Source organism: Microcebus murinus, chromosome 7 (assembly GCF_040939455.1).
Source record: "Microcebus murinus isolate Inina chromosome 7, M.murinus_Inina_mat1.0, whole genome shotgun sequence".
NCBI classification, from domain to species: domain Eukaryota; kingdom Metazoa; phylum Chordata; class Mammalia; order Primates; family Cheirogaleidae; genus Microcebus; species Microcebus murinus.
This window is the reverse complement of record NC_134110.1, coordinates 3,515,674-3,542,259: the sequence shown is the minus strand read 5'-3', so window position 1 is coordinate 3,542,259 and position 26,586 is coordinate 3,515,674. Positions and strand designations below refer to the sequence as shown.

General features: G+C 41.7%; 1 protein-coding gene across 1 annotated transcript; it reads left to right on the top strand.

Moving 5' to 3' along the window:
* Positions 1-1,627: 1,627 nt before the first annotated feature.
* On the top strand, positions 1,628-25,244 carry WHAMM (WASP homolog associated with actin, golgi membranes and microtubules). The gene is made up of 10 exons (XM_012763224.3): positions 1,628-2,304; positions 4,640-4,813; positions 8,522-8,672; positions 9,441-9,610; positions 11,169-11,334; positions 14,415-14,599; positions 16,344-16,430; positions 16,668-16,763; positions 21,333-21,816; positions 23,811-25,244. Exons 1-10 carry the CDS (start codon positions 1,693-1,695, stop codon positions 24,101-24,103), a joined length of 2,418 nt encoding a protein of 805 aa, XP_012618678.3. The 5' UTR covers positions 1,628-1,692; the 3' UTR covers positions 24,104-25,244.
* The last annotated feature ends 1,342 nt before the right edge of the window (positions 25,245-26,586 follow it).

Below are 26,586 nucleotides of genomic sequence, written 5' to 3'. Positions count from 1 at the left end.
AAGTAAAAAAGTTTATTTTATCCTTTGGCAGGAAGGGAAGAGAGGGGGAAGAAAGAGAGAGATGGAGTGGCATCCCAAAGAAAGAGAAGGGTCGTGCCAGCAGCCAGGCCAAGTGGCTTGCTGCTTTTATGGAGACAAAGAGAAAACTAGTAATTGTTGTAGAGTAATTAGCAGGCAGCTTTGAGAAATCAGGTTGTCTGTTTCTTGTTTCTTCTAAGTTCCAGGAGACTTGGTTATCTCTGAGCTGTAGTCAGGCTTATTGCAGGGGATGTGATTTTGCCCCTGAGATATGGTTTTGTACAGGAAACTAAGACCTGGAATTTACCTCCTGCTGTCTGTTGGAGAGCTTCTCAGGAACACCTGGAAGCTATAGAAAGAAATTCTCACGTCTGTGAGCCTTGAATGTCAAGAGAACAATTTACATTTCCTTTCTGTCTTTAGGATCTTTTCAGATGTCTGTGAAAACAAAGTCCCTGCAGGGTGCCTGCCAGCTTGGGAGAGAGTAGGGAGAGCTCAAACTTGATCTTTAGATGTTATGAGAAAATTGTGAGATTAGATATTTTTCTGTTATTTCAGCCAGGCCATTCTTACAAAAACCTCCACAAGCTCTTTCACTTATTGCTGAGTCAAGAACCGGCAGGCCTTGCTTTCTCAAAGGGCTCCTGATCCTGGCTTCCTGGGCACCTCTCTCCCTCCTTTCACCACCACTACCCTTCTCAGTGGGCTCACGGGATGGGAGCTGTCCTGTACTGTACCTCTCAGTCTACACTGTGTGTTTCCTAGGCAGAGACTAACTAGAGCTCTCTTGTTCCCTGTTGTAGGAACAGATCCAACTCCACTCCCCCATGTAAACTGGATTTCCTCGCATCTCCTTAAATAGGTCTTTAGTAGCCAGGTGGTCTTATTTGGTCTCTGAGTGCTGGTACATCTTAAATTACTTTCCTGGGTCTCACTTTCTTTATCTCTAGGATGAAGAGTTAGAACACATATTGTGCTTAAGCACTCTGGTCGGAGGCTGGGTTGCTTTGCAGGCAGAGACATCTTTTTGGATTCTCCCTCTACCTGCCCCCACTAAAATACTGGCACATAGCAGACACTCGATGAAAGCTTGTTGAATTGACAAATCTGTGGCTCCTACCCAGTGGTTGGCACTTAGAGGCCCTCCATAAATAACTATCGAGTTTAATTTTGTTCCATCTCCCCAGCACATTTGTGGCATTCTTGAGGACAGGAAGCGTGTATTCAGTAGGGCCGTGACAGAAGACAAAATCAGGCGGGTCCCCGTTTCCAAGAAGTTCGCAGTTCAGTGTAGGAGGCCAAGACGATAACTCGCCCATGTGACCAGTGTCTTCCCAAAGGCAGCCCGTCCCAAGGCGGGCCAGGTGAGGCAAGAGCGGTAACTCCCAGGCGCCGGGCCAGGTCGCGAGACTGATTGCTGAGGGCTGGGTCGGAGGTAACCCTCTGGACCTTTTCATTGGCTGTCAGCGACCATCCCTCTATCACCCAACCAATCCCGGACGCCTGCCGGAAGCCCCGCGGCCCGCAGGCAGCCAATCCAAAGTGCGGGGCGGGGCGCGGACGCGGGTCAGAGTCCGGCGGAAAATGTCGCGGCTCGGGCCGTCGTGGGGCGGGGGGTGCGCGGAGGCCTGGCCCGGGCGAGCCGAGCCCTGGGGCCGCTGGCCGCCGGCCGCCATGGAGTACGAGCAGCCCGACAGCCTGGAGGGCTGGGTGCCGCTCCGCGAGGACCTCTTCGCCGAGCCCGAGCGGCACCAGCTGCGCTTCCTGGTGGCCTGGAACGACGCGGAGGGCAAGTTCGCCGTGACCTGTCACGACCGCACGGCGCAGCGGCGGCGGCGCACGGGCAGCCGGCCGGGGCCCGAGCCCGAGCCCGAGCCCGAGCGCGAGGCCGCCGCGCCCCCGCCCAGCTGGGCCGGCCTGCTCTCGGCCGCTGGGCTCCGCGGCGCGCACCGGCAGCTGGCGGCGCTGTGGCCGCCTCTGGAGCACTGCTTCCCGCGGCTGCCGCCGGAGCTGGACGCGGGCGGCGGCGGCGGGGCCTGGCCGGGGCTCGGGCTGTGGGGGCTGGTGTGGCCGGCGCGCGCGGGCCCCGGCGAGGCGGCGCTGCAGGAGCTGTGCCGGCAGCTGGAGCGCTACCTGGGCCACGCGGCCGACGGCTGCGGCGGCGCCACCGTGCGCGACGCGCTCTTCCCGGCCGAGGGCGGCGCGGCCGACTGCGAGAGCCCGCGCGAGTTCCGGGAGCGGGCCCTGCGCGCGCGGCGGGCCGAGGCGGGCGCGCGGCTGCGTCAGGTACGGCGGGCCGTTCCCGAGGGTTCTCTCCGTGCCGGGAGGGGGCAGGCTCCGCGTCTGACGGGGCAGGGGGAGCAGGCGCGCTGAGAGAGCCGCCCGTTCACCCGGCCCTCACCTGTGGGAGAGCAGCCTAAGGAAGGCCTGGAGACAGGACGGACGGACCAGTTAGATCGAAGGTTATTTGCAAGTAGGAGCTAGGCTAGGCCGGGATTTTAACCTTTTTTCCCTGAAGACACAGGCTGAGCAGGATGTTGTGAGGAGAAATGCCAGAAATAGTGAAAGCAAAACTGAAAAAAGAGCCCCTATTTCCACGTAGGAAATAATAACATGGGGTTAAATGTAAACAATCCAGCTTGTGCTTATGAAGGAAGGCCAAGAATGGGGATAAAATGTTTTAGAGGATGAAATGGCTTTTGATTTGTTTTTTAAGTCATCAAGACTTGGTCAAATGGAAAGCCCCACAGAAAGTGAGCTTTATTCATTAGTTTCGAAAAGCAACCACAGGAGTGTCTTTTTAAACTTGAAAGAGGTAGCTTGACAGAGTACAATTTATTATTTGAATGGTAAACTTACAGAGCCTAAGGGGAGAGGGAAGTATAAGTTCATAAAAGGGTTGAGTTGAAAATATGGCTTATATACGATACTCAGAATTTACGAAGGAGAGCCAAGATTTGGTCATTTGTTCTACAACCTGGACCTGTCTGTTTGCTCTTTCTCCTTTAAGCCATTATTAACCCAAATGGTATTTTTCTGTGCATTTTTTTGAGAAAGGGGAGGTGGAGGTGTAGAATTCAGCCACATTTCAAAATTTTAGTTATATCCCCTTAAGCTAAATATAGAATGAGCTTTCTAAATTAAAATGGTTTTATAAAAGGAGTTTGTTAGTGGGATCATTTTATACTGTGGGTTTTATGTGTAAATATTTACACACCCACTTTTCGTGTTGAATTCGCTTTATCTTAAGAGGAAACAACTTGGGAGTTTCAGGCCTGTCAGCTTTTAATTTTCAACTTTATTTTATATCAGACTTTTGCTTTTTAGACACTTGGTTTCTCACAGAGAAGTGGTTTCTCCTTAAACTCTTAACATTTATACAATATCTATATAGTAGTTACTATTGGAAAAATTACACTTTTCCCAAATTGAAGTTCATTCAGAGGTCAGGGGTATTGTAGCACTAATTTAGTTCATACTGTTGAGGTAGGTGTTCACACTAGTGTAGTTCATATGTTTACCTGGAACTTAAATATGGGCGGGGGAGAGGTTTAAATACAGAATATGTCATATCTATGGAAGTGTATATAATTTTAATACTGTATATTTAGAATACAAAAGCAATTGATTCTAGAATTAGACCAATTACTAGCATTGCTGGGATGCATAAAGTGAAGCTGAATGTTTTAACTCTGAAATTTTTCTGAATAGTCTAAGAAATAAGGCTGAAAAGTATCAGTTGCCTTAAGTTTAGTTTTGCATATGTGTGTTTTAATTTTGTTCAGCAAACCATTCACTTTTTTTTCTAACACTAATCACCTAGATGAAACTACAGCTGAAAGTAGATCACTTTATCCTTAAGTAGAAGGACAGAAATAGAAGAATTTAAGAATGTATTGCTTGAAAAAAAATCTACAGTTACTTGAGTTTATTTCTCTTCTTCTGGGGGTAAGATAATTTCCTACCAAATGAGTTCACCTAGATTATAAACTGTTTATTTCCTATCCTGCATCAGAAGCAGTGCTCAGGAGGGACTAGAGCCACATTTAGGCTCTTTAAATGAGTGGACTCTGCTGGGGGCTTGGTGAGAATGTTAACCTGGGGGATTTAAGAGTCAGCATGCTGGAGAAGTATTAGTGCTTGGAGACAGCTCTATAATGTCTTTATGAGCCTTTAAAAAAGGTGTACAGCCTCACAAAACCTTTACAGTCAGAAAAGTCAAATGAAAAAATACCCAACATCTGCTTTCCAACGATAACTGCTATTAATGTTTGATGACTCTTTCGGGTCCTCTGTATACTTAGTATAGAGTTAAGATAAAATTTTGCACTCTACTTTCTGTCCTATTTAAAAATATAAAAGTTCCCATATTATTAAATGGTCTTCAAAAGCACAGTGCTGAATGATAATAATAATATTCTGCCATGGATATATCATAATTTATTTAACCATTCTTGTTTTATTGGGCATTTTGGTTGGAGGACATTTTCATATTTAATCATTATTTAAAATGTATGTATTAAAGTTGAGAACTTTGAGGTTTCTTTAATTTTGTTTGGTATGTATGATCTTATAAACAATACTGTCCAGACTTGAGCTTTATTTACATTTTGCCTTCTAGGTTCTTCAAGGACATGGAAAAGCCAACACCATGGTAGCATTAATGAAAATTTATCAAGAGGAAGATGAAGCATACCAGGAATTAGTTACTGCGGCAACCACATTCTTCCAGTATTTACTGCAGCCATTTAGGGATATGCGAGAAGTTGCAACTTCATGTAAGCTTGATATTTTGGTATGTTTTCTTTATATTTTTTTATCGGATATATTATTTGTCATATTTCTTTAGTCACATTTAAGGTTCAGTCTGTGCACTTTGGGTTCACTCTTACATTTAAATATTGAATTTATGTTTAAAATTGATTAAAAAAGGAAGACATTTATGTTGGTCACTCTTCATACCTTAAGATTTCTGTGAATTTTAAAGAGTTAAGCACTTTTTCTGCTGATGAATTGATTTAGTGTGATGTTTATTTACTTCAGCTTGTTTTCCACCTCTAAGGACACATGCACATTTCTTAGAAATAGGATGGAAATTAAATAGCAGGGCCCTAGATTGTAATTCAGTAATTTAAACTTTAGTAAATACTGTCATCATTCTTATTTCATTGAGCCATCGAATGACCCAGTGACACTATTTAGAAAAGACATTATTATTATTCCAGTGTTACACATGAACCTACAGCCAGAGAAGTTGTTGATAAATAGCTTGCCTTGGGTCTCAACAACTGGAATCAGAAGACAGCAGAGTGATCTCTTGATCTCTGCCCTCTGCACAAAGCCATCTTTCCACACATGCTCTCATGACCCCTATAGGTTATCGTACTATAAAAATGGCATCGTGTTTAGATGAAACTTACGCCACTCTAACCTGTAGGTAAAGTTGTCCTGTTCATTATTTTGATAGTCTGTTCTTTGGAAAGTCTTTATGTCTTATACATATTTTTTCTTTTTTGAGGAACAGCTTTATTGAGATCTCGTTCACAGACAATACATTTAAAGTATGCATTACACTTTTCTTTTAATAAAGTTGTAGTATTCCCCTCCCCCAAAATAAAGTATGCAATTCAATTGGTTTTTAGTATGTTCAGAATTGTGCAACCATTATTACCTAGTTCTACGATATTTTTACCCCAAAAAGAAACCCTATACCCATTAGCAGTCATTTCCCATTTCCCCCAACCCTAGGTAGCCACCAATCTACTCTCTGTCTGTGTGGATTTCTCTACACTGGACATTCATTTAAATGGAACCATTCAATATGTGGTCCTTTGTAACTGGCTCCTTTCACTTAGCACAGTGTTTTCAAGGTTCATCCGTGCTGTAGCATGTATCAGGACTTCATTTCTTTTTATTGCTGAATAATATTCATTATCTAGATAATACTACATTTTACTTATCCATTTATCAATTGATGGAAATTTAGGTTGTTTCCCTTTTGGCTATCATGAATGATACTGTTATGAACATTTGTTTCGAAGTTCCTGTGTAGACATATGTTTTCATTTCTCTTGTGTATGTGCTGATGAGTAGAACTGCTGAGTCATATGATAATTTGATGTTTAACCTTTTGAAGGACTGCTAGACTTTTTCATAGCAAGTGTACCACTTTACATTCCCAAAAATAGTGAGTTTCTAATTTGTCCCTATCATCACCACACTTGTTACTGTCATTTTTTTGGGTACAGCCATCCTAGTGTGTGTGAAGTAGTGTCTCATTGTGGTTTTGGTTTGTATTTCCTTGCAGCTGACCTGTACATATTTCTTATGTTACTGAATCATACTTTGTAGAAGAAAAATTGGATGCTGGATGATGTAGTAGCAGTAAGGTTGGTGCACAAGAAATTGCAATTTTGGACTGTGAATTTTAAATCATCATAACTAGGCTCAAACACATCTTTATTAATCAAAATAGGAACCATTATAATCAACACATTTTGCCAATGAGAAATAAGTTTGTTTATTCATGTAGCATAAAAACCCATGCTTCAGGATTCCATGAACTCTTGGAAAGCATTTTCTGCATCTTGCTGGTTATGGAAGCGTTTTCCCTGCAAAAAGTTGTGGAGATGCTTGAAGGAGTGGTAGTCACTTGGCAAGGGGTCAGCTGAATATGACGGATGAGGCAAAACTTCCGATGGCCAGACACTGTGCTCATCTTCAAGGCTTTCATCTCCTTTGCAAAACTTCTTGAACCACCACTGCACTGTATGTTCGTTAGCAGTTCCTGGGCCAAATGCGTTGTTGATGTTGCCAGTTGTCTCTGCTGCTTTACGACCCATTTTGAACTTGAATAAGAAATTTGCTCGAATTTGCTTTTTGTCAAACATCATTTCCATAGTCTTAGATAAATATAAAATATACAGCAAGTAATAAGTCATTAGCGAAAAAACAAAGTGAGAAATGTACATTAAAAACAGCACTTACTTTTGCACCAACCAATCCATGTCTAGTTCAGGCTGTTATGACAAAGTACCATAGACTAGGCTGCTTATCAACAACAGAAATTTTTTTCTCACAGTTCTGGAGCCTAGGAAGCTCAAGATCAAGGTGTCAGCAGATCTAGTGTCTGGTGAGGGGCAGCTTCCTAATTTGTAGATGACTGTCTTGCTGTGTCCTCACGTGAAGAGCAGAGAGATCCTGTCTATGTCTCCTCTTTTTATAAGGGGATTAATCCCATTCATGACCTAATTACTTCCCCGAGGTGCCATCTCTAAATATCATCACATTGGGGAATTCAGGCTTTAGCTTATGAATTTTGGGGGTGACAAAAACAGTCCATGCCAGTACATGTCATAATCTTTTTTTTTTTTTTTTTTTTTTTGAGACAGAGTCTTGCTTTGTTGCCCAGGCTAGAGTGAGTGTCGTGGCATCATCCTAGCTCATAGCAACCTCAAACTCCTGGGTTCCAGCAATCCTGCTGCCTCAACCTTCCAAGTAGCTGGGACTGCAGGCATGCACCACCATGCCCAGCTAATTTTTTCTCTATATGTTAGTTGGCCAATTAATTTCTTTCTATTTATAGTAGAGACAGGGTCTCGCTCTTGCTCAGGCTGGTTTGGAACTCCTGACCTAGAGCAATCCGCCCGCCTTGGCCTCCCAGAGTGCTAGGATTACAGGCGTGAGCCACCGTGCCCGGCCTCATAATCTTGAATATACAGATTTTACTATCTTTTAGGTGGCTGTATTACTTTTGCCCTTCAGAAAAGAACCAAAGTATTGAAAAGTTTCTTGTCATATCCCTAAAATAAACCATAGCAGCTGGGCGCGGTGGCTCATGCCTGTAATCCTAGCACCCTGGGAGGCCGAGACGGGTGGATTGCTTGAGGTCAGGAGTTCGAAACCAGCCTGAGCAAGAGTGAGACCCTGTCTCTATTACAAATAGAAAGAAATTAATTGGCCAACTAATATATATAGAAAAAATTAGCCAGGCATGGTGGTGGATGCCTGTAATCCCAGCCACTCGGGAGGCTGAGGCGGAAGGATTGCTTGAGCCCAGGAGTTTGAGGTTGCTGTGAGCTAGGCTGACGCCACGGCACTCACTAGCTTGGGCAACAAAGCGAGACTCTGTCTCAAAAACAACAACAACAAAAAATCATAGCAACAGTTAATAGCTGAGTGCTGTGTACCAGGCCCAATGCTGAGTTCTTAACAACACAGATCTCATTTAAACAATTCTTAATAGAAACATAGCTTGATAGCACTTCTCTCTAGAAAGTTATTGTAGGCATGCAAAGGGAAGGCTTTTTTCCTCCAGGTGGTGCCCAGCTTATGGCCATATTCATACTCAGCAAGGGATTGCTGAATGAATGAAAATTTAATTGACTGAATAATAGTAATAAAAGTAATAAAAATAATCTATGTGACCAATTTCCTTTCAGTTTCCTAACAGTTGTACATTACTGTTATCTCTTACTACGACAATTTTCCCTTCTTTCTGTAGAAGTCCTTGGATGAGGATGACCTGGGTCCCAGAAGGATAGCTGTCTTGCAGAAGGAAGCCGAAGAATGGACGAGACGGGCTGAAGAAGCCGTTGTCTCTATTCAAGATATCACAGTGAATTATTTTAAGGAAACAGTGAAAGCATTAGCAGGTGATAATAAAAAATGCAATAGTGAGATAAATATAATTTTCATTTTATTCAAAAACCATTTGAGTGCCTCTTAAGCATCAGGTACTATGTTTTATAAGTGCTGGGAATTCAATGCATGGATAAACATAAGTAGACACTGTACAGTCTGGTGAGGGAGAGAAATTGTACATATTTAAGCACATGGAAATGGCAGTGGCAATAAGTAACACAAAGAAGAGAAATGTGAGGTTCTGAGAGCCTGTGAGAAAGAACTTGGACTGCATCAGGGTGGTTACTAAAGGCTTCTGAGAAGTGGTGCTTGACCTGAGATCTGAAGGGTAAATGTAAGTTGAAGGCAAAAAGTGAGGGAAGAGTGTTCCAGGCAGAAGGAATAGCATTTGCAAAAGTCCTCTGGCTTGAGGGAACTTGGCCAATATGAGGAACTTACAATCCATGGGGCTGGATTGCAAAGAATGTGGTATGAGGGAGAATGCTGGCAAGACAGGCAGAGGTGAGACCGTGTAGGGTTAGTCCAAAATGTAAGAAGCAGTTGCCTCAACTAGGTCAGATCATGATTTATTACCTTTTTAAAAATGGAGTACCTAAGATTTTATATCAATGACTGTATTATTTCTATAATATGAAAAAAGTTACTGAAATAAAATTAAAAGTTCTTTTTAAAAGGATATTTTACAGACAATATATGGGAGGCAATAAAGGATTAGCCCATGATAAATATTCCCCTTTTTAATGAGTTGTAATTATATTTTATTAATTATAATTCATCAGGAATGCAGAAACAAATGGAACAGGATGGGAAGAGGTTTGGCCAGGCTGCCTGGGCCACAGCACATCCCAGGTTAGAAAAGCTTAAGCTAATGCTAGCTCGAGAGACTCTGCAACTCATGAGAGCCACAGAGTTGTGTTTAAATCACAAAAGAGCTGCAATTCAAAGAAAGGTAAGACAAAGATAAATGTAACTTGTGTTTTAAAAATATTCTTTTATTTTAGATAGCACTCTGGCCAGGCATTATTAAAGAGCTTCCTTTCTTCACTTATTCTAACACCATCTTTTAGTACAGCAATCCCCAAGGTTTTTGGCACCAGGGACTGGTGTCATGGAAGACAATTTTTCCACAGACAAGAGGTTGGGGGTTTGGTTTGGGACGATTCAAGCACATTACATTTTATTGTGCACTTTATTTCTATTATTATTACATTGCCACTTCCCATTCATTGATAGGGTTTTGATGTGAGTCTGCAAGCAATTGATTCATGATGGCCTCTGTGCAGTCAGATCTGTTAATGATAATCTGTATTTGCAGCCACTCCCCAGCGCTAGCATCACCACCTCAGATCATGGCATTAGATTCTCATGAGGGGCCCACAACCTAGATCCCTCGCATGTGCAGTTTATAGTAGGGTTCAAGCTCCTATAAGAATCTAATGCCTCTGCTGATGTGATGGGAGGCAGAGCTCAGGTGTTGATGAGAGCAAGGGGAAGTGGCTGTAAATACAGATGAAATTTCACTGGCTTAGCTACTCACCTCCTGCTGTGCGGCCCTGTCCCTAAGGCCATGGGCCTGTACTGGTCCTGGGGCTTGGGGACTGCAGTTCTAGTAGATAAGAATCTAAAGACTATGGAATTTTGGCCATAAAGTTTCCCTTTGGTCAAAATGTTTTTGAAATATTGTAGGATTCACTGTATCATAACACTGAGCTCAGTATGCAAGCAGGTAATATATTAATACTTTAAAACCAATCCAGCAATGTTTTCAGTACTTTAGAATAATCAAAAAGATGCTTCATCCTAGGATCACGGTCATTTTAATTTTTTGTAATCTGATGACTTTAAATTAGAAAACACTGTAAATTCCTGTCTGAGTTGGCTCTGACAGCTATAACAAAATGCCATAGATTGGGTGGCTTCAACAGACATTTATTTGTCATAGTTCTGGAGACTGAGAAGTCCAGGATCAAGGTCCCTGAAGATGCAGTGTCTGGTGAGGGCTCTTTTCCTTGCTTGTAGACAGTTGCCTTGTTGTGTGGTCACACAACCTTTCCTTGGTGTGTGTGCGTGGAGACAGAAAGAGCCATCCCACTGGTTCTCTTCCTAGAAGGGTGCTAATCCCCTCATGAGGACACCACCCTCTTGACATAATCCAAACCTAATCACCTCCCAAGGCCCCACCTCCAAATACCATCACATTGGGAGTTATAGCTTCAAGATAGCAATTTTGGGAAGGACACAAACATTCAGCTCATAATACCTCATTGCCATTTGTTATTCTCAAAACCTAAATGTTTTTGTATGTTTCAAGGATGAGATAAAGTACTTGTAATGAATGTGGAATAAGGCATTTTTGTCTCACTAGATGAAATGGAAAAGTGTTTCTTCCCTATTTGCTTTTTTATATTTAGTAATGAGCAAGGAATAGAAAATAGTTAGAATGCTTCTAATGTTTGCTTTTTAATATACTAACTATTTTAACTTACTCTTTTTTCCATGTAAACAAGATGGAAAGTCTTCAAGGAAAAGAAAAAAATACAGACGTTGTAGATGAATTGGAAATACAATTTTATGAAGTTCAATTAGAACTATTTGAGGTTAAATTTGAGATATTAAAAAATGAAGAAATACTGCTTATTACACAGTTGGACTCTATTAAAAGACTTATGAAAGGTAAAATTTATATTTAAATGTGTAGATTAAAATGTTTAAATTACACATAAGGAAATACAGACCATTATTATCAGTTACTTCTAATAAGTTATGTGTTACTTCTAATAAGTTATGTATAACATCTATATAACATCTACTGAAATTTCCTAAAGTTTCCTTTCAGTATTTTTATTACTTAAATAATATATTCATTGTTAACACACAGCAAAACAAAGAAAGAAAAACTATTACCCTAATCCCATCATCTAGAGATACTTAGTGTTAATGATTTGTTGTATAACTTTGTAGACTTTTTTATGTGCTGAATAAATTTTTTTTTTTTTTTGAGACAGAGTCTTGCTTTGTTGCCCAGGCTAGAGTGAGTGCCGAGGTGTCAGCCTAGTTCACAGCAACCTCAAACTCCTGGGCTCCAGCAATCCTGCTTCCTCAGCCTCCCAAGTAGCTGGGACTACAGACATGCGCCACCATGCCCGGCTAATTTTTTCTCTATATATTAGTTGGCCAATTAATTTCTATTTATAGTAGAGACGGGGTCTCGCTCTTGCTCAGGCTGGTTTGGAACTCCTGACCTCGAATGATCCATCCACCTCGGCCTCTCAGAGTGCTAGGATTACAGGCGTGAGCCACCGCGCCTGGCCAATTTTTTAGCCAAAACTATATATTCTGTTCAGTAACTTCCTTTTCATTTAATGTACAGTAACCATCTTTCCATTTCAGTAAGTAATAAAAATATCAAAATTGTAATGGCTGCATAGTATTCCACTATATGGATATGTCGTGATTTTCAGTTTTTTGTAGTTTTGAATGGCAATATGGTGTAGAACTTGCCTTTACACATGTCTTTGTGTATAGGACAGATTATTTCCTTGGAATAAATTTCTTTAGGTGGAATATTGGGTCGAGGGCAATGTATAGTTTACATTTTGATAATATACCTGTTAACACTACAATTGTTTGAGATACATTTTTTTTTGTCCGTATATTTTCTGTTTTCTTAATTTCATACTACATAATGGCCCTCTAGATAGGTTACACAAAATGATACTTGCATTAGCTAAGTATGAGTGTTTATCTTTTCCCATACTCATGCCATTTAGAAAAAATTTTTGCTTACTTGATAGAAAAAAATGACATCTAATTTTTAGTTCTTACAAGTGACATTGAACACAATTTTATAGGTTAATTGACCATTTGTATTTATTTCATCAACTCACTGTTCATAGTCTTGGCCCATTCTTCCTTAGAATATTTCTTATATTAAGGATATCACTCTATTGTCTGGCATATGTTGCAAATAATTTTTCCCTGTCATTTGCTTTTTATTGCCTTGCAGAAATATTTAAGTTTTATGAGGTCACATTTATCAATCTTTTTCCCCCTGGTTTCTGCTTTTGGTGTTATGCCTGGCAAAGTTTTCCTCCTCCCCAAATTATATCAAATATATAAAATATATGTTGATATATTTACATTTTATTTTAGTGTTTTTATGATTTTTCTTTTTTAAAACTTAATTTGTTAACCTAGCTGAAATTTAATTTTGACTCTGGTAGAGACTGAACTCTACCCCGCAAATTATTAGCAGTCCCAATCACTGATTTGAAAACATTAACTTTGATCTGTTCCTGGGTTGTTATTCTCCATTGATTTGTGAGTGGCTTCTGGTGCTGGCTCCATACTTCTCTTATTACCATGCCGTGGAAGCACATTTTAGTGTTTGGTAAGGCACCCCACCCTGTTACTGTACTTCACAAATTTTCTGACTATTCTCACTCCTTTATTCTTCCAGATGAACTTTAGAATCGAGTTCAAAACAAAAAACTCATTGGAATTTTGATTGGGATTGTGCTTAAAATTAGAGATTACTTTGGAGAGAATTGTCATCTTTGCAATTTTGAATCCTCCCACCTAAGAACATGGTATGTCTCTCCATTTGTTTAAATCTTTTTTGTTTCCCCTAAAGTTCCTCCACATTTAATAATTTTCTTCATATAGATCCTGAACATTTAGTTTAATCCTAGGTATTCAAAATTTTTTGCAGTAGTTTCATACTGTAAGCATTTTCATGTTGTAAGCATTTTCCATATTTAGGGAAAAAGTCTATTTCAAAAAAGTTAATCTAGAAGGATGCACATTAAATTGTTCATGTCTTCCTCTGGGCTTGGTATTCAGAAAATTTGGAGAAGGAGGTAGAAAAATTTCACTTTTTATTTTATGTTCTTTTGTAGGGTTTGAATTTGTTACAATAAGCATATTTTTTAAAAAAATCAATATATAATCAAGATTAAATATCAGTAAGGCACCTTAATGAAATACTGTGAATTTCAGTAGAATTCAGTAGAATATAAATTGCCTTTCTGGAGGGCAGTTTGGCAATGGATACCAAGAGCTTTAAATATTTATCTGCTAAGAAAGTGATAAAAAATGTACACAAAGATTTATATATAGTGCTGTTTATCACAGTGTAATGAATAATGGAACATTGGAGCAGTCTAACAACAGGAAATGCTTAAATTAGAGAATACTATGTTGCCATTAAAATTATATTTCCATCACGTGGAAAATGTTCTGTTAGAACTTTGTCGATATGTGTAGCTATAAAATTAGTATGTGTGTAAATGTGTACATAAATGTTAATAGTGGTTCTTCTTGAGCGATGGGGTTACAAGTGATTTTTACTTATGTTAAAAAAATATTATGTGGCCGGGCGTGGTGACTCATTCCTGTAATCCTAGCTGTCTGGGAGGCCGAGGTTAGTGGATTGCTCAAGGTCAGGAGTTCGAAACCAGCCTGAGCAAGAGCAAGACCCTGTCTCTACTATAAATAGAAATTAATTGGCCAACTAATATATAGAGAAAAATTGAGCCGGGCATGGTAGCACATGCCTGTAGTCCCAGCTACTCAGGAGGCTGAGGCAGAAGGATCGCTAGAGCCGAGGAGTTTGAGGTTGCTGTGAGCTAGGCTGACGCCATGGCACTCACTCTAGCCTGGACAACAAAGTGAGACTCTGTCTCAAAAAAAAAGTTGTGCATTATTTTCTATAATAAAACGTGTTTTATAAAAAATCATCAATACATTTTTAGAGAAACAGGATGAAGTTGTCTATTATGATCCATGTGAAAGCCCGGAGGAACTTAAAGTCATTGAGCGTGTCGGGGGGCTGCAGGAGAAGAATTCGGAGGTGCAAGAGCTCAGCCAGCGGTGCCAGCAGCTGGAGTCTAGGCGGGGCCGGCTCTGTGCCAGGAGGGCCTATCTCAGGAACAGAAAGGTGGGTGTGCCCACGGCAGCCTTTGCTATTTCCTCCTCCGGATTTCTTCTTTTGTGGAAGGTGAAGGGGTTGAAAATTAGGTGTTACCAACAGTGATTAATTTTTTGAATGTTTATATATATATATCAGTGGCTGCAGCTAAAATACATTAAAAATGTTCTTCTTAAAAAGATTCTTTGTTTCTTTTGGGATTTTAAGCATTTACCCAAATCTCTAGATTCTAATTAATTAATTTAGAAACTATCTGTTGAATGCCCATTGCATACACAGGTGCTTTTTTAAGATCACAATAGATAGAAACTCTATTTTTAATAATCAAATACAGCAAATTCTAAAATATATTTTATTAGAAATTGATTACAAAAAAGTTAGCTATAATAATCAGCTCATTTCAGATTATATTTGGTAAGTGATTTTTTCTTAATTTTTAAAAACTCCATGAATACATAAAAGGTAATACACTAATTTAATTATTTCTAACAGAAAAGAAAGCGCTTGTATTTCATTTGTATCCAGACTTATATGTATTTACTTATATTTATTATACTTATTAGAATTAGGAAAACATGAAGATTGTGACTTTTGTAGCTTACAAAAACATTTACTCTTTCATGCAAATATAAATGCTTTTTAAATACTTCACTAGATTAATATTGTTTGCATGCCTGTGTTCAAGTATTGGAGCTTCTGGATTGAGGAACTGTTCTTCAGATTATATGAAGGTAGACAGGCATCTGCCCTTTGCTCCATGTTTCAGAGAACCTGTAAGCCCTGGGAGACGTCTCCTTCGGCACTGCCAGGGCACCGCACAGCTGTGGCGAGATGAGGGGATGCCTCCACCTCTTGGGCGGGATAGCTGTGCCTTCTCTTATCCAGACTTGGATTATTAACCTTCACCCTCCAGATACAGTCCCTCCCCGTTCCCCAGTGAGGGGAGCTCTTGCCACTTCTGCAAATATTAGAATTCAGAAGGCACTGGGTTCATAGAATGGTAGTTGAGGTCAGGCTTTGGAATCTAATTTGGGTTCAAATCACAGCTTGGCCACTTGGTAGCCATATGACTGACTGTAGGCAAATTACTTAAATCTTTTTTGAGCTCAGGTTTTTCATCTGTAAAAGAGGATAATAATGGTAATAATATAATCTCGTGGCTGATAGGAGGATAAAATGCCGTAAGGCATGTAAAGTGCTTGGCATTGAGGCTAGGACCTAAAACATACTAAAAAATGTTAGTATTATCACTGAATTATTTTCTACGGATATTAAAGGTTTTATACATATAACACATCCAGATATAATGAGTGGGTAATCCTAGGTGAAATACAGTTTTTAACATAATTTTTCAGATGTTTGTAGGTTGACTATGCTTTTGTAGGTATGTTTGGAAATATTTATAACATTATAGGGAAATGTGTTTAAAACAACCCTTTTAAAGCATTGTTAGGACACACCCCATTTAAGAATGGGGGACTGCCTGTCTGTTCTCTCATGGGTGGCTCACTTTTTCATCTCTCAGAGCACTCTGGCAGGAACAAACTGTTGCTGTAAGCAGCCAGTCACCTCTTACCATATGACTGTGGAGAAGGCAGTACCACTGAGCCACACCAGAAACTAGTATTAATGAATGAAACTAGTATTAATGCCTTACACTGCAGCCCCAATGCAGTGGTGTTTTCTTTTAACCTTTTATGCTATACCATGGTAGTATTAAAAACCACATAGGTGATCTGTATTATTCCACCAGGATCAATGCAAGGAAAACCATCGGCTCAGGTTGCAGCAGGCTGAAGAAAGCATACGATATTTTCATCAGCATCATAGTATTCAGATGGTAAGCTGCTGAAGGAAAATGTTTTATATTTGTGTAACATAATGTGACACCTACACTGTGTCTAAACTGGTGGAAACTGGAGTTCCACTGCCTCGGACCTGCAGCCCGGGTGCAGACTAGGGCGGGTGGTGGTGCGTTGCAGCCCCTTTCCTTGGCAAGACATATTTTGATTATGTATTAAGACATATTTTATTGTAATTTTGAACAATTTACAAATACATGTTTGTTTAAATATAGAAAAGAGACAAGATAAAAGAAGAGGAGCAAAATAAAAAAGAATGGATAAATCAAGAACGCCAAAAAACACTCCAACGATTAAGAGCATTTAAAGAGGTATGTTCTAGAAAAAAATCACCTCACCTACATTTTCTGGGGAAACAAATGAAGATTACACATGCTAGGAGGAAAAGTATAAAGTTTTGAGAACAGATAATTCAGAACATGAAACATTTCAAAAATACCATTATTTATGGTATATCAACAAAAAACAAAAAATTAGATTATCACTGTTTCAAAAACAATGATATAAAACTGCTGTTTTTGATGTGAGAACACATTTGGGTCCCTGCTCTCCCCTCCTCACTGAGTGGTGCTAACCATGCCCACTATGGTTCAGAAGAGCAGGGAAAACCAAAAATAGTCAATGCCCTTGACTCTAGCTGGCTTTTCCCCTCATTTGTAATAAAGAATTATTTAAAATGGGCCAGGAACAATGGCTATTGCCTGTAATCCCAGCACTTTGAGAGGTTGAAGTGGGAGGATCAGTTGAGGCCAGGAGTTCGAGACCAGCCTGGGCAACAGTGAGACCCTGTCTCTACAGAATGGCAGGACATGCCTGTAGTCCCAGCTACTTGAGAGGCTGAGGCAGGAGGATCACTTGAGCCCACGAGTTTGAGGTTCCAGTGAGCTCTGATCATACCATTGCACTCTAGCCTGAGCAACAGAGCAGGACCCTGTCTCTGAGAAAAAAATTCTTTAAAACATTACTAAGGAAGCATTATGACATAAGTGTAGTAAAAGTATTCTGTTAAATAAATGTTTATTTTATTTTTAAATTTTTATACTTTTGGTTATCTGTACTTTTTTTTTTTTTTTTGAGACAGAGTCTCACTTTGTTGCCCAGGCTAGAGTGCACGTGGCATCAGCCTAGCTCACAGCAACCTCAAACTCCTGGGCTCAAGCAATCCTCCTGCCTCAGCCTCCTGAGTAGCTGAGACTACAGGCATGCGCTGCCATGGCTGGCTATTTTTTTCTATGTATTTTTAGTTGGCTAATTAATTTCTTTCTATTTTTATTAGAGATGGGGTCTCGCTCTTGCTCAGGCTGGTCTCGAACTTCTGACTTTGAGCTATCCACCCGCCTCAGCCTCCCAGAGTGGTAGGATTACAGACGTGAGCCACACGCCTGGCCTATCTGTACCTTTTTAAAAATTATTTTTTCTTTTTATTTTTATTGACACATGATTATACATATTTGTGGGGTACAGTGTGCTATTTCAATACATGTATATGATGAGTAATGATCAAATCAAGGTAATTAGCATATCCATCACCTCAAAACATTCATCTAAAAGTGAATAGGTTTTTCCTATACGCACAGGAAAAACCTATTCCTGTGTGAGAGAGAGAAAGAGACACAGACAGACAGGGTCTTGCTTTGTTACCCAGGCTAGAGTGCAGTGGTGTTATCCTAGTTCACTGCAATCCTCACATTCCTGGGCTTATGCGATCCTCCTCCTTCAGCCTCCTAAGTAGCTGGGATGACAGGTGTGCCACCATGCCTGGCTAATTTTTTCTAATTTTAGTAGAGACAGGGTCTTGCTCTTGCTCAGGCTAGTCTTGAACTGCTGACCCCAAGCAATCCTCCCACCTCAGCCTCTCAGAGTGCTAGGATTACAGGCGTGAGCCACTGTGCCTGGCCTAGTAAATAGGTTTTTAAAAAACTGAATAGGGACTTATGTAAGAATATCATTAAATTATTGACTGTAAAACATAGACCTGATCTCACCCAACCCCCTTCTTCATAAAATCTTAAGTTGACCCCCAAAGAGGAAACAACCCACTCCATCCCAGATAAGATTCTGGAATAGCTTTTAGAGGGAGGCCATGTGATACCAACAAAAGTAGGGGCCACTGGAGTGAATAAATCATAATATGTAACTTCATCTTGTTTTGCGATCTACTTATCGGTGTCATTTACTCTGACCAGTAATAGCTGCCATTATTGGATGCCTTCTGCATACCAGGCACTGTGCCTTACATTCGTTCTCATTTGATTCTTACAACAGCTTTGTGAGATATTGTTTTCATCACCATTTTACAGCTGGGTAACCAAGATTCAGAGTGGTCACACAACTTAGCTCAAGGTTAAACAGAGCAGGAACTGCAGCCAGATCTCTCCTACTCTGAAGCCACAGTAGGGGCTCACAGCCCAGGCAGCACATCAGAGTCGCCTGGGGAGTTCTGCGTACTAATGCCCAGCTGCACCCCCAGAGCTGCTGATTCAGCTGGGCTGGAACAAGGCCTGGGCATGAACTGCAGTGGGAATGAACGGAAGGGGAGCTGCACGGTGAGGGTAGAGCCAGTGCAGTGCAGAGTAACTGCGTGGCGCTGTCACCAAGTGGATATTGATTAACAGAGTGGAATCAGTGTGGAGGAGAAGGGATCAAGGGCAGCTGCAAGTCTGTCTCCTTAGCCCCAACTCAGGTTAGTGAGTTGCTCGGCAGTGTAGAAGATGACCTTTCAAATACGGGTGGCATGAAATGGGAGAGGTAGACAGATTTAAGATGACAGAATCAGGCCTCCTAAGCTCCCAACAAATTGGAATAATTAGTTACAGTCTAACCAGTTGACTTAAAATTGGGATAAATTACTGGTTTTCTAGTCCAAAAAAGCACATAATGGAGGTGTACACTTACATAGGGTGATAGGAAAATCCGTGTGGCTTAAATTTAGGGGCAAAGACTTTGAGAGTTTAGTTTTCTTCAGTCTGTTTTTGGCACCGGGTCTGGTTTCATGGAAGACAATTTTTCTAAGGGGCCGGTGAGTAGGTGGAACTCAGGCAGTGATACAGGTGATGGGGAGCAGCTCTGCCCCCCACCTTCCTAAGTTTCATGGATGACAATCTTTCCATGGATGGGGGATGGGGAGGGGGTGGCAGAGCTCTGCAGCTTGGTCCCTAATAGGCCAGGGACCGGGACCGGTTCACAGCCCAGGGTTTGGGGGCTGCAGACCTGTGATGAAAGCTCTCGGAGTTTGGGACTTTATGAACAGAAGCGTCCTCTGTAGAGTGAGGAAGTTCTGTGTTTAACAAGAAGTGCCACCCATGAAGGGGGCAAAGCCAGTTTGAGCACATCTGGAAGGGGTAAGTAGGAGAGGGAGAAGATATAAAATCATGTGATACATGATAGCCGCTGCTGTTTTTTTAAATGTCTGAAGGGCTGTCATGAGGTAAAGGATTTAATTTGTCCAGGGTAGACAGACTGCCCAGCAATAAGGCAGAACTTGACAGTCCCGAGTCACAGGGACATACTGCTGCCAGGATGCCAAAGAGGGGATCCTTGGTGGATCCCTAACATCAGGGGCCAGGTGATGTGACCACTGGAGCTGGGCCGTCTGGCCCAGAGTTTCCGGGATTCTAACTCTCCTGGCATGCTCCCTGACAGACAGCTGCAGGGTGACAGCTCTATGACTGTGTCTCCAACAGTGAGGTTTGAGGCTTGTTGCCATTACTCTATTTGTCCTTAGAAGAATGTGAGGGAGATAGAAATACTGAGTTTATCATGAATTATGTGCTGTGTATGTGTTTTAAGTTTACATTTAATAGTATCACATTTAATAGCTCACGCCTGTAATCCTAGCACCCTGGGAGGCTGAGGCAAGAGGATCATTTGAGCTTAGAAGTTCGAGACCAGCCTGAGCAAGAGTAAGACCCTACCTCTACAAAAAATAGAAAAATTAGCCGGATGTGGTGGCATGTGCCTACAGTCCCCAACTACTCCGGAGGCTGAGGCAGGAGGATTGCTGGGTCCCAGGATTTTGAGGTTGCAATGAACTATGACGACTCCACTGCACTCTAGCCAGGGCAATAGAGTGAGACCCTGTCTCAAAAAAAAAAGTATATTATATGCATGCTTTGCCTGTTTAACTTGAATTATGGTTTTGAGATATATTCATGTTAAATGTATGTAGATCTCGTTCATTTTAGTGGCTCCACAGTGTTACCTTTTATTGGCTAATAAAATAGCCTTCTGTAAGGACCGCCTCTCGAGATTAGTTCTTTGTAGGGTTAGGTTTTTCTTTAATACCTGAAAGACCAGAACATTTTAAACTTTCATTTTTTTTAATTTATGAAACTTACTCTAAGCCTAAAAGTTAAAGAAATATCAACAGTACCTGTTACATCACTTTGATGTCCACTCTGCTGGTATTTTTGTAGACCTGTTTTTCACGTTTATAATACATGTTATTTTGTGTCCTGCTATTTTCATTTAATACCATATTACCTGATTTTTCCAGATGTTTCCCAGACTTGTACTATTTGATTTTTCATGGCTACTTAATATTTTGAATAAATTTGCCACAATTTTTGACAGACTTATTACTATCTAGGGTTTGATTTTTCATAGTAAAAATATGAACATTTTCATCTATCTGTATCCTTTGATATCTTCATTTTATTACAGGGAAGGCAGTACTTGATCAAAGGATATAAATGCTTGCTTTTCAACACATGAAAAGTACAGTTAGTAGCAAGGATGGCTGTCCACATGAGGCTGCACGTTGAATTAGACCATCTATGCATAGAAACACATCGGTGTTTATAGATTTATTTATAAAAAGTTTCAGCATTTCAGTGGTTTGTATTTGTGATAAACTCTTCACAACCATTTTTCATTTTCAGAAACGTCCAGCTCAGTCTGTAATAAAAACCTCTTCCTCAGAACCTGTGACTCCAAACCTGCCAGGTGGGCTTTCCCCGCAGACACCCTCACCAGCTTCCCCGACGGTGGCAGTAATTCACCAGTCCTCTAGGAAAACCAGAAGTCTTCCTTTATCTGAAGTTAGTAATGTGAAACCCCCCAAGTGTCCAGACTATGTTGGAAATATCCCTGTCCAGATTTCTGTTCCAGTTGGTGACCAAACACACTTCAAATCCAGTGAGGAAGTGTCACTGCCACCATCGCCACCACCTCTACCACCTCCACCACCACCTCCTCCTCCTCCTCCACCGCCCCCTCTCCCTGCTCTGTCCTTGTCCTCGCAAGCTCCAACTCATCGGAACGTAGCCTTCAGGACTACAGAAAAAGACGATCAGCCACGTCCTCTAGTGTGTGAATCACCTGCTGAGAGACCACGTGACTCCTTGGAAAGTTTCCAGGGCCCAGGTAACCCGCTGGAATCCTGTCCCTGCACCCATGGGTTGTAAGCTGCTGAAGCATTCTAGCTTTAGAAGCTGTCATCTTCAAGTATCTTAAAATATTCCAGTTATTTGGTGCCTTGAATATTACTCTGCTGCTGCAAAGTTAATATACTTTAAACCTGAGTTTGGTAAATGCTAACTAAGTTTGAAGAAACCATCTCTTTACATTTAATGATCACGTGACTTAGGTAGATACTTTAACAGCCTCGGAAATCCAATTTCAAGTTTCTTAAGACTTTACTATATATTTGATTATTATCAACAGAAGATTTTTCAATACAGCTTTAAATTAAGCTTACTATTCCAGCTCTGAACCCTTTATAGAATTAACGTGTTGCATTTCAAGCAGAATATTGGTTGGAAATTATTGGAGAAATATTAGCCATGATATAGATGGCTTTTGGAAATCTTTCTAAAATGTAGTGGGTTGAAAAGAAAAAGTGGGCTACTTTTTGTCTCGGCAAGTATAGTATGCTATTTCTTTGTTTAATAGAGTTGTAGTTATCATAATTCTAATTATGGCTTTAGACATTGACTACGGAGGAGCATGGCTTCAGAACACTAGACTTGGAATCTACTGCTTTGGGGGGCGTGTGTATCTTGGATAAATCCTAGCAAAACCTTTGTACGTTTGTGTTTAAAGATATAGTTGGGCACCTCCACCTAGCATATGAAAGGTTAATAGTGTAATTATAAAGTGTAATAGGTGCTGGGAATGATAAAAATATGACAGTTCCAAACTATGCTTCTGGTTATTCTGAGTTCAGGTTTTCACTGTACCTAGAACCAGGTGCACGTGAAAACGTCCACACCATTAGGTGGAGATCAGATGGCCCGTTGCCATGGGGTTTGCTACACCATGTGAATGGAAAGCAGGAGCCTGTGCCTATGTCTAGGTTAGACCTTGGATGTGCGGTGCCGAGTTTCCAGCCCTGGTTTAATGCACACGGTTTTGGGAAGCTCTGTTCAACACTGCTTCAATTCACTGAAATGAATAAGACAGTGAATTAGCACCAGAAAATGTCCTTGATTGTGAAACTTATCTTATTACTTCCAGAAGGAAATTATAACAGCAAGCCATAGGTTTAAATCCAAAATCAAATAGCTTTTTGTTAGCCATTGCATTACTTTTCAATCCTGAATTAGAAATGACTATTAATCTTGAAGGCTTACCTGGAAGATGTCTAGATGAGTGGCCACAGCCATGCCTGTCTCTAGCAGGTGATGAAAGATCTTACCCCCTCAGGGGTCTGAACTACCAGAGTGGAAACAGCTTCTCAACCATGCCTCGAAACTCTGATCTAATGTGTGTTTTGACAGCATTTAACATCCTCAGAAATAAAGGCTGTAAGCCACCTTAGGGTAACGTGGGTAGAATTTAACACACCACATACCAACAAATGTGCCCGCACCACCTGCTGCAGGTTCACTGAGCTGCTGGTTAAATTCTTACTTTAAGCCTTTTCATTTGTGGAAACCGGCTCACTTCACTGTCACAGAATGAGTTATCACTAAGGTCCAAGACTGAAGTTAGAGAAATAGAGTGGAGGAGATCCAGTTTCAGAGGTGTCCAAGTCATGCACAGCAGGTGAGATCATTTCCACCCCAGGCACCCATGACTCTTCAGGATCACAGGGAGGCTTACAGCACCTGTGTCTGAGAAACATTCCAACAAAAGGTGTGTACGGCTGTGCCTATAAGTTGCTATGGATTTGAAGAAGTTAGTGGAATAGTAAGTAGTGAAACAAAAATATTAGCTCTTAAAACTCCTGGATTCAAAATGGGAACTATTGTTGATCTTGTCTAGTAGGTAACCAAGGCAGTTCATACAATGATGATTTGCTTAAATCACGGTGTTAAGTGATGTGAGATTTACAACTTTAGTATGATGATGTTCTGACAGCCTGGGGAGAACTCGTAGGCTTTCCTGATAGTACGTGCTCTGTTACTCCATTTCAGGATCCATGGATGAAGTGTTGGCCTCCTTGAGGGAGGGCAGAACCCCTCTCCGGAAAGCAGAGGTGCCCGCCCTGGCCCCTCCCCGAGCCTCAGTCAACGAGCATATTCTGGCTGCCATAAGGCAGGGGGTCAAACTGAAGAAAGTTCGCCCCAACTCTGGCCTGAGCCCCAGCAGTAGACCCACCAGCGACCTCGAGAGCAGCATCAAGGCAGCGCTCCAGAGAATCAAGAGAGTGTCCGCCGACTCGGAGGAAGACAGTGACGAGCAGGACCCTGGCCAGTGGGACCGTTAAGTTCTTCTCCAGGTTCAAGAGGCGCCCACCACAGCGAGCTGGGATGAGCAAGGTGGGGCCACGAGAGCAGGGCCTGCTCTCGAAAAGCATGTGAACAGGGTGCTACACTAGCACCCCAGGACAGCAGCAGGGCTTGCTGTGAGGTGCTGAGGTTTTACGGCACACTGGCTCCTCAGGCTGGGAAGGGAAGCAGAGAGGTGGGGACTTCCACACACTAACCGATAGTTGGGGTGTCAAAGCCCATAAGCGTATTTATTGCTGGCCTAAGAATAGCACTTCTCACCAGGGGCAATCTAGAATATTCCTTGATTCTGAAAGTTTATAACTACTATAGTAAGCAGCACTGTTAAACTACTGACTGTCCTTATGGAAGAGTGGCTTCTCAGGTTCGAATGTGAACTTCATTTTAGCAGTAATCAGGATAAATTGCTCATAGTCAGGAGTTTACCTTGTTTCCCAGAAAATAAGACCTACCCATAAAATAAGCCCTAGTAGGATTTCTAAGCATTTGCACAATAGAAGCCCTACCCTGGAAATAAGCCCTAGTGACGAGCGTGGCTACGCAGTGCATCTGCACAACCTGTGCATTTCGTCGGGGAGCGGTAAAGAACACTAGCAGCCCTTCTCATCTGCCCCATCGTGACAGCACTATTCCAGAAGTGACCGGAAAGGTACGGGCAGCCCCCCGTCAGGTCCAGGCCATCCTGTGCGTGCTGCAGACTGAGGCTTTGAGGGGAAAATAACACGTCCCCTGAAAATAAGCCCTAAGGGATCTTCTTGAGGAAAAATAAATATAAGACCCTGTCTTATTTTCAGGGAAACACGGTATTTTGGTATTTTAAATGTTTAAATGAAATTTATTTTATGTATTGAGCACTGCATAACCTCATAATAAAGAGCTATTTTAATGCATCAATGTCATGCATGAGGAAATGAAAACTTTAAAAAAAAAAAAAAAGACAGGGTCTTGCTCTGTCACCCAGGCTGGAGTGCATGATCATACACATAGCTCACTGTAACCTCAAAATCCCAGACTCAAGTGATCCTTCTGTCTCAGCCTTCTGAGTATGAAAAGCTAGGACTACAGGTGTGTGTCACAAAGCCCAGCGAATCATAATTAAAAACATTTTTTTTTGGTCAAGATGGGATCTCTTATGCTGCGCAGGCTGATCTTGAACTCCTGGCCTCAAGTGATCTTTCTGCCTCAGCTTCCCAAAGTGCTGGGGTTACAGGCGTGAGCCACTATGCCCAGCAAAAGCAGAATATCTTAACTGCTGTAAAAGCAAAGCCTTCCCTACTTGATGGGTTTAAAGTTTCAAATAAGATTTCAGCTAAAGATTTGTTTAAGCAAATACTAAAGGTGGTGGAATAGTGGTGTTCCCCTTAGGAACTGAAGTCTCATGCCAAAATCTTTTTTCCTCCTTGCTTAAAATTGTTAAAATTAGGAAAGGGGAAGGGACATTACAACCTGACCACCTCAAGGTCAGGAGTTCAAAACCAGCCTGAGCAAGAGCGAGGACCCCCATCTCTACTAGAAATAGAAAGAAAATAATTGGCCAACTAAAAACATACAGAAATTTAGCCAGGTGTGGTGGCACGTGCCTGTAGTCCCAGCTACCCCAGGAGGCAGGATTGTTTGAGCCCAGGAGTTTGAGGTGGCTGTGAGCTAGGCTGACACCACGGCACTCTAGCCCGGACAGTCTATTCATTCTCAAATTGCCCAAGCATCCCGACTAACCACCTGGCCCTCACTTGCGTGACATTATTCCTGGGTTTCCACAAAACAAAGCGAACCCCCCTCCCTGCTTCTAAAGAAGAGTCCTGTTATAGACCCAAAATCTTCCTACTTCCAGTTTCTTCTCAACTCGGGCCCATACCAGCCTGCCTCAGCCGCCATAGCAGGGAGGGCCTGGGTCCTTCTGTAGCTTCAGCCTGGACCTACCTGCCTGCGTGGCAGGTCACACAGCTGTGGCTACTGCCAGGTTGCCCACGGGTCTGTTGCGTGTCCTACCTTTCTAGAACTGAAATCCAACTCCTGGGCATGAATGTGCCTCAGTCTGCCAGCCCAGGCCTGACTGCACTGGCCCGTCTCACTGCTCCCTCTCAGGGTCCCGGGGGTGCTCCACTGGGGGACCCTCGCTGCTGGCTACTCGCTGGGCTTCAGTTCCAAATGCCAGAGGCAGGTAAAGGGCTATGCCTTTGGCCTCCTTTTTCACCACACTCAGGCCAGGCTGAGTACCAAACTATTCCTCTGGAAAGAATTTAAGTTTAAAAAAATGACAAAACCAGAATGTTGTAGAATCTTCTTATGCTTATTTTGCATTTTGGTGTTTTTAATTACTCCTTGTAATTAAATTGTCAGTACTGAAATTATCAGTACTTTGAAATACCAGTGAGATGAATCAGTCTTGGATAATTCTCGAAATTTGCTTTCTAAGGGCTGCTAAAGACAAGAGGCCTTCAAAAAGAGCCCTTTCCCGATT

Coding starts and splice junctions, on each gene's coding strand:
- WHAMM (XM_012763224.3), top strand. CDS start 1,693: ATGGAGTACGAGCAGCCCGACAGCCTGGAGGGCTGGGTGCCGCTCCGC. Junction 8,673..9,440: donor AACAGTGAAAGCATTAGCAG/GTGATAATAAAA, acceptor ATAATTCATCAG/GAATGCAGAAACAAATGGAA. Junction 16,764..21,332: donor GATTAAGAGCATTTAAAGAG/GTATGTTCTAGA, acceptor TTTCATTTTCAG/AAACGTCCAGCTCAGTCTGT.